We start from the raw sequence: 7,285 nt of genomic DNA on the forward strand, positions 1-7,285 counted from the left end.
TAGATATAAACCCAAATATCAATAATTTTGATAAATGACAACAGACGGAAAGTTCTAGCTAAAAACTTAAGTCTGTCGGATTGAACGGAAATGGATTCCAGATCCGCGGCGAAGAACCAAAAGCACATGTGGCGTGTGGACGCGGGGTCTGACCAAAAGGACGGGAAAGAAGGAGGCAGAGGCCACCCAGAGCCTCCATCACCAACGCGCACGGTCGGAAGGAAAGCACGACCAGAGCCACGTGTGCCTGAAGTTCGAAGACCTGGGGAGGTGTTTGTTTGTTTCTGTGTTTGTTTTAGATTTTATTTATTTATTAGACACAGAGACAGAGATCACAAGTAGGCAGAGAGGCAGGCAGAGAGAGAGAGAGGGAAGCAGCTCCCCGCTGGGCAGAGAGCCCGATGCGGGGCTCGATCCCAGGACCCTGAGACCATGACCCAAGCGGAAGGCAGCGGCTTAACCCACGGAGCCCCCCAGGCGCCCCACGGGGAGGTGCTCTAACCGAACGGGTACGCCTGAGAACGCGGTTTCAGAGGGACAGAACTCGGAGAGAAACACGTCCGTCCCGCACCAGGTTGGGTTTCCAGGCTCCTCCCGCAGACAGAAAGGGGAGCAGAGCTCCGACCTCAGCGAAGCAGGCCTGGTGTGCGCAGAGAGACCTCACACACCGTCCACTGCCGGACACACATTCCTGGTCAGCACCAAGAGAGCAGGCTCGGAAACAGCTCAGACGGAGCCAGAAGGCACGTTCCGAAAACCCTAAGGACCTGCCGTCACACCGAGCACTTTCTCCGACCGCAGAGCGACTAAGAGAAGAGCCGCGGGACAGTGACTAGAAAAGACCCCACGTGTTTGTCTGCCGAGAAACCCCGAAAATCCCGACAGATTAAAGAAAGAACGGCGGGAGGTTGGAAGAAATACATGTGTTTTCAGTGGAACGACCGTCCACGTAAAAGCCTGCACGAGAGGAAACAAGGGAAAACTAAGGAGCCACACGTTTGTCTTCAGCAACGAGAACAAGAAGAACGAGCTCTCGTCCCACAGTGAGGAGCCCCGGGGAGACGCGTCCGAGCGCCCCCACCCCCGTCCACCCGCACGAGCAATGGAAGGAGCCGAAGGGGACAGCACACAGATCAGTACGCACAACTTTATCCCAATAAACCTGAAAATCTGGACAAAGCGGACAATTCTCAGGAATCCATATTTTTTAAGAAGCTAGCTCGGGCGGGGCGAGTGCCCTATGCCCGCTGACAGCCCCGAATCCAGGCTGCGCTGCCCTCAGAGCAGCCCTAAGGTACGGTGACTTCCCGGGAGACTTTTCCCAAACCCTGCGAGGGCGCACGGTTCCAGGCTCGCGGCAACGGCCCACAGCACAGCGGACGAGCCCTCGCTCTGAAGCACATCCCTGGGGTATCGCAGACCCTACGCATCCACACGGAGTCCCCGGTCGCGATCACCCGAGCCCACCAGCGAGCAAGAAGGGTGACGCCGCGTGACCTCGTCCGGGACGGAAGGTCCGCGTAACGCTGGAAAACCCGTCTACCTGCGGCGACCCCACGTGACATGACAGCGCGTCAAGGAAAGTGTTTACGACACCGTCTGTCATGCCGACACCCGCGCCCGTCAGGCACAGGCGTGGTCAGACGGCTGGTCCCGCACGGGGGTGTGGCGAGCCCCCCGCAGGGCACCGCGGCTCCTCCCGAACCCGACAGGTGCCCACCTCCCCACGGCCGCTCCTCTGGAAGACAAGGGGCGACAGGCGACTTCCCAAGTCCTGCCCTGGACGGGCGGTCGCAGCGGCTCTGAGCCCCAGAGCCTCCAACTGCCAACAACCCACCCGCTTGCTGAGAGCCACGGCACCGGGTGCCACGCCGTGGGATGGGGGAGCTGCGGAGTCCACGGCGCCAGGCTGGGAACCGCAGGACCGGCTGCAGGCGCAGAGCAGTGCGTTGTCTCGCTGGAATGTGGCTGGCGGGCACAGCATCGCCAGAACAGGCACTGCCGGCTGGACATCCCTCTAGCACGCAGACCCACAACCAGGACCCGCAAACACACTAAAGATGCACACAAGGGAAGTTCGTCTAAGATTTGAGTGAATAACACGCACGGGAGAGGACGGGCGGCCTCACGGCATTTAGAACCTGGTGACTAATGTCCAGCAGGAGTAGGAAGCTCATGGTGTAAAAGGACCCAGAACCTACTGAGATGCAGGGTGGGGGCCCAGGAGGCGGCAGGGAACGGTGGGACACAGCTGCCGATGGTCACTGGGGAGGAGCACGGCCGGGAGGCTTCCTCGAGGAAACCCACGCAGTCGGGCCTCCCTCGAGTTACAGCCCTGACCCCTGGCAGTAGGCCCTGGGGGGAGCAGGGAGCTTGCCACCACGATCAGAAGGGCAGAGCAGGGAACAAGAGCCAGCCCAGCCGAAGGCAGGGGCACAGACCTTGCAGACGGGCACGACATTCACATCGTTGGAAGACTGAGCACTTCTGGCCGGGGAGGGATTACCGTCCCCTGAAAACGATGCTGAGACTCGAGTCCAGAGAAAAACGAAAATGAGAAGCAAAAAGAAAACTTGGCCGAAGAAGTGACAAGGACGTGCAAGCGGCCTGCGTTAGTGATCAGAGGGATTCAAATTAAAGCCACAACACCACTTCACTCCCACCAGACTGGCAAAAATTAAAAGCCCGGCAAAACCTTGGCAAGAAGGCAGCACGCTGGGGACGGGCGTCCCCGCCAGCGGGGGCTGGAGCCAGCACGACCGCACTCCACGAAGCAGCCCAGTGTCACACTGGTCACAGCCCCCCAAACCCCACTACGGGCCGGTGCGGACGCCAGGCCGGCCGCCCGCAGCTACACATGCGCAGAGGACCGGCACTCGGGGGCCGACCGCAGCACAGACGAAACTGGCCGCCGCCTGGACACAAGCCCCAGGTCCCCTTACAGTAGGGACTGTCATTCCGCAGGGACCACACGGCAGTGACAGCCACTGGCGCAACATCACTCCAAAACGTAAAGACCGGGCAAAACCAAGACACTCAAAGGAATAGAGGAAGTGTGACCCGTTCCAGAGAAAGTCCCAGGGGCAAGCTGAGAACAGCCCGTCCAAGGCCTCTCACACGCAGGAGGCACAAGCAAGGGACGAGCACCCCCTCTCAGGGAGGGTCTCTGCTCTCCAGTAAATTAGGGGGACATCCGCTCCAACCAACGTTCTGGACGGTCAACCCGTCAACTCTGCCGGCCTATCCTGACAACTGGATGGCCATGGGGCACCACCTGCCACCCCCTGCCACCTGCCACCCCCATCCCTACATCCCATCCAGGCAGAGCCACGGAGCTCCCAACCCCAGCACTGTGCCGCCCAGCCCCCACATCCCACCGCACACCCTCCCCCAACACTCACTGGAGTGCACTTCCCAGACCAGCTCCAGGAGGGGCACGCCCCTAAAGGCAGCTCCTACCTCCCGGCCTCTCCTGCTACCACCCCCCACCACCCCCAGGTAAATTTCAGTGCTCTTTTGGGGGAGCCCCAGGAAGCCGCTGAGGAGGGGCGGCAAAGATGGGCTACTGTCTGCACCCCCCTTCTGGGGACACTTGGAGTAGCAAGGGGGCAGTGACACAGGAGGCAAGGAGGGGGACAGGTGTGGTGGACTGGGTGGTGGTGGTGACAACGCCGAGGGGGACAGACAAAAGCATGGGGGGTGAGGGGGAAAGTCCTCAGAGATCCCCGGCTGTGAGTCTCGACTCTAAGGCAAATGCCCAGGATGGGCAAGAGTAAGGAGGCTGGGCCCGGGGAGATGCTCCTCAGCTTGGCTGCGAGCCCAGAGGCCTCCCAGAGCAGAGGCAAGCAGGTGCATCAGGAGTCCTCCGGCGCAAGCCCTGTTAACGCTGACCCTCAGGTCGCACAGGAGGCCCCATACAGATCGGCAGGTGTGTTAAGGGCCCAGTCTGTCCACTTGGCACAGCAGTGCTCTGACCCCCCAGCCCCGCACTCGTGGAGGGCAAGCCCCACAGACCGGAACCCCAACACCTCACCCCGCGACACCTGCAGCAGCTCACCACCCACTTCCTGTGCCTGGACGGCGCTCCTGAGGCCCTCACCCACGGAGCGCTCTTCCCCACAGCCCTTGAGGTCTGGTGTCCACTCAGAACAGACTCTGGTGCGAGTCTGGCCCCTCCTCAGCTTGAGGGCTCCATCGGGGGGACCACCGAGTCAGGAAGAAACCAAGAGAGCTCCAAGCTGCCAAGCGAAACGCAGCTGCCCGTCCCAGCGGACCTGATGTGGCTAGAGCACTGGCCTGGGGGCTACAGCTCCGCCAGCTCCTCCCACCGGGGTCCAGGCGCTTCTTGGTCAAGGGAGTGGGCAGTCTTTCACCAAGGTGGAATTGACAGCCCGGTGCAAAGTGCCCTGCTCATGGACACGCAGGTGTCTCTGACTCGGAAGCCTGGTGCAAGCAGGTAAGGGGCCAGCAGGACCGAGCAGGCCCCCCCGAGACCACGAGTAAAGAGGCGTGTGCTGGGTGAAACAGTACAATCCTGGTCCCAGCCCGAGTTGTTCCCCAGACACTGCGGGCCCGCGGGTCACTCTCAGGACGCCCAGCTTGACTGGGTGGCTGACCACAAAAGGAAATCTGACAGCAGTGGAGAGAGGGGACACCTGAGCCAACTCCACCAGCGCCGCAGCCTGGACAGGTGCACGATGCCGCCCGGGAGCCCGAGCAGGTGAGCGCCCTGCGCCTCGGAGGAGCCGGCGTCACTCCCTCCCGCCGCGCCAGGACCTCGGGGGCCCTCCACGCGTCAGAGGTCGCTCCCACAGAACGCGCACGCCCGAGAGGGGGGCGCAAACTCGAGGCCCCGGGTGGGGGACCCCGGGCTGACGGTCCCGTGTGCGGGTCCCGGGTCAACCGTCCTGGGTGGGGGCCCGGGGTGCCAGGTCCCGGGCGCGCGGTCCCGGGCGGGGGGGCTCTAGGCGCAGGTCCCGGGGGACGGCCAGCTGCACTGTCCGGGCTGCCCCCTCCCCGAGCGCGAGGGCCCGGGTGCGGTCCCCGGTGGGGACGGCCCCGGGGCGCAGGTCCCCGAGGGACAGTGCGGGGCGGGGACCCCGGGCGCAGGTCCCTAGCGGACGGGGCCAGGCGGCCCGTCCCGGGCGGGGACGACGCAGTGCGCAGGGCCCGGGCGGGCGGCCCCGGGCGGGCGGTCCGGGCGCCGGTCCCGGGTGTCCGGCAGGTGCGCGCGGGAACAAAGCGGCGGGGCGGCGGCGTACCTGGGCACGCAGCTGGGGCTGGAGCCGTCCACCTCCCAGGTGGCGAACAGGTTCATGGGCACCGGCGTGTTGAGCGCGGCGGGCGCGCCGGCCAGGCCCAGGCGGCCCCGCTCGGCCATGGCGCCGGCCCCGCCGCTCCCTCGGCGGCCTGGGCTGCGGCCGGGCCGCGGACGCGCGGCGGCGGGCGGGCGGGCGGGCGGGCCGGGCGCGCGGAGGGCGGCGGCGCGGTCACATGGCTGCCGGCGGCGGGGACGGCCGGGCGGGCGGCGGACAGGCCCGCGGGCGGCAACCAGGCTGCGGCCGCCCCGCCCCGCGCCGCGCGCCCCGCCCCGCCCCGCCCCGCGCGTCCCCGCCGCCGCGCGCCCCGCCCCCGCCCCGCCGCCGCTGCCGATTGGCTGGGCGGGCGCGCGCTCGCCGCCTCGAGCCCAATCGCGGCCCGCGGAGCGCTCGCCGGAAGTGCGGGGACGCGCGCGCTCCCTGCCGGCGACCCGCGTTCGTCCCGGCCCGCGGCCCGCGAGAGCGCGCGTCGCGCCTGCGCACCGGCCCCGCCCCGCCCGCTCCGCCCCCCGGGAGCCGCCGAGCGGGACCCCGCACGTCCTCTTTCCCCTCTTCCGGGGGCCCGTGCGCCCCAGCGCGCCCGCGACCCAGGCCCGCTGCCGCCCAGCACCCCGCCCCGCGCGCCCCGTGTCGCCACGCCCCGACCCCGGGGCCTCCGCCGGTCCCGCTCCCCGCTCACGGACCCTGCCCTCGGGGTCCGCGGAACCGACGCCCTAGCGCCCCGGCCCCACGCCCCTCCGGTGTCCGGAGGCTCCCCGACGCCGCAGAGTGTCCGTGCGCCCCCGCGCCCACACCGCGGGCCTCGGGTGCCCCCGCCCCCCACCCCGGGCCCTGGCGGACCGCGGCCGGGGGTCCTGCGTGCGGGGCCGCCGGGGCGCCGCGACCGGCCGGGGCGTGCGGCTGACCCTCGGCCGGCCCCCGCCGCATCGCGCTCTCCCCGCCGAGCCCCTGCCACCCGGCAGTGGGACCGTGGACGGCAAGCCTCCGGGGCGGGGCGGCTCCTGGCCCCCGGGGCTCGCCGTGCACTTGGGGACCCAGGCTGGTGGGAGGCCGTGACCAGGGCGACCCACTGGGCCCGCGGGTCAGGGAAGGTGGGGAAAGGCCCCCAAGAAAGGCCATCTAGATTTGGGGGCCCAGGGAAAAGTGTCGTGCCCCATCCTTTTGGCTGTGGTTCTGGTCGGTCACCAGATGCTGCCCTGGGAGGTGGGAAAAGCTTTTCCGACGTGTTTCTTTGTATCCGCAGTTATTACACAGTTGCTTTCTTTCCTTTCCTGTCTGTGTTTTGTTGTGCACAAGTGGTTTTCTTGAAACAAGTCCCGTCCAAGCAAACCCTCCTTCCCTGGCCCTGGGGCTCCGCCATCTGGGGCGCCTCTGCGGACCCCATGCTGCTCCCTCCCTGCCAGGCCCGGCCCTCCAGCTGTGGGTGGCTCTGCAACTGCAAACAGCCAGGCCACACTTGGGAGAGAACAGGAGGATCTGTGTTCTGCACACACTCCTGCCCCCAGGGGTGGCTCGGCGAAAGCCCAGAGGGCCTTTGTGTCCTCAACCAGCTGACGGCGTACTGGGTATGGTCACAGACACCCGGTCCTGCCAGCCAGAGCGCCTGGGGCCCTCCTACCTATGAGGTGGGGAAGGGGACGTGACCGTGTTCAGGGAGCACGCGGCAGTCCCTGGTGAGGACAGGCAGCCTTTGGTGGGCGGGCAGGAGATAGACAGCCCTTGACCTCAGCTCTTGGCACGCCGTGCTGTGGGACAGGGCGAGGAGGACGGGCTGCCTGACACTCCAGGTCCGTGTGGGCCAGCGTCCGCGCCCAGGCAAGGAATATGGTGGGGGCCATGTGAGGAAATACGGGGTGACCACGCCAAGCAAATGGAGGCTTGACACCAGTCATTCTAGTAAAGCCGCACACTCCCAGCATTTCGAGCATTTCTGGGATGTGACAGTCCTGTCCCCATTCCCATTTGAC

General features: G+C 66.4%; 1 protein-coding gene across 8 annotated transcripts in view; it reads right to left on the reverse strand.

Annotated features, from left to right (window-relative positions):
* Window positions 1–5,380, reverse strand: part of PACS2 (phosphofurin acidic cluster sorting protein 2) — a 53,024-nt gene extending 47,644 nt beyond the window's left edge. For all 8 annotated transcript variants that reach the window (XM_044231889.1, XM_044231886.1, XM_044231887.1 and 5 more), the window contains exon 1: window positions 5,262–5,380. In XM_044231889.1, coding sequence (XP_044087824.1) covers window positions 5,262–5,380 — 119 coding nt within the window. The remainder of the gene's footprint in view (window positions 1–5,261) is intronic.
* Window positions 5,381–7,285: the final 1,905 nt, after the last annotated feature.

This window comes from Neovison vison, chromosome 13, assembly GCF_020171115.1.
Source record: "Neovison vison isolate M4711 chromosome 13, ASM_NN_V1, whole genome shotgun sequence".
In the NCBI taxonomy this organism is placed as follows: domain Eukaryota; kingdom Metazoa; phylum Chordata; class Mammalia; order Carnivora; family Mustelidae; genus Neogale; species Neogale vison.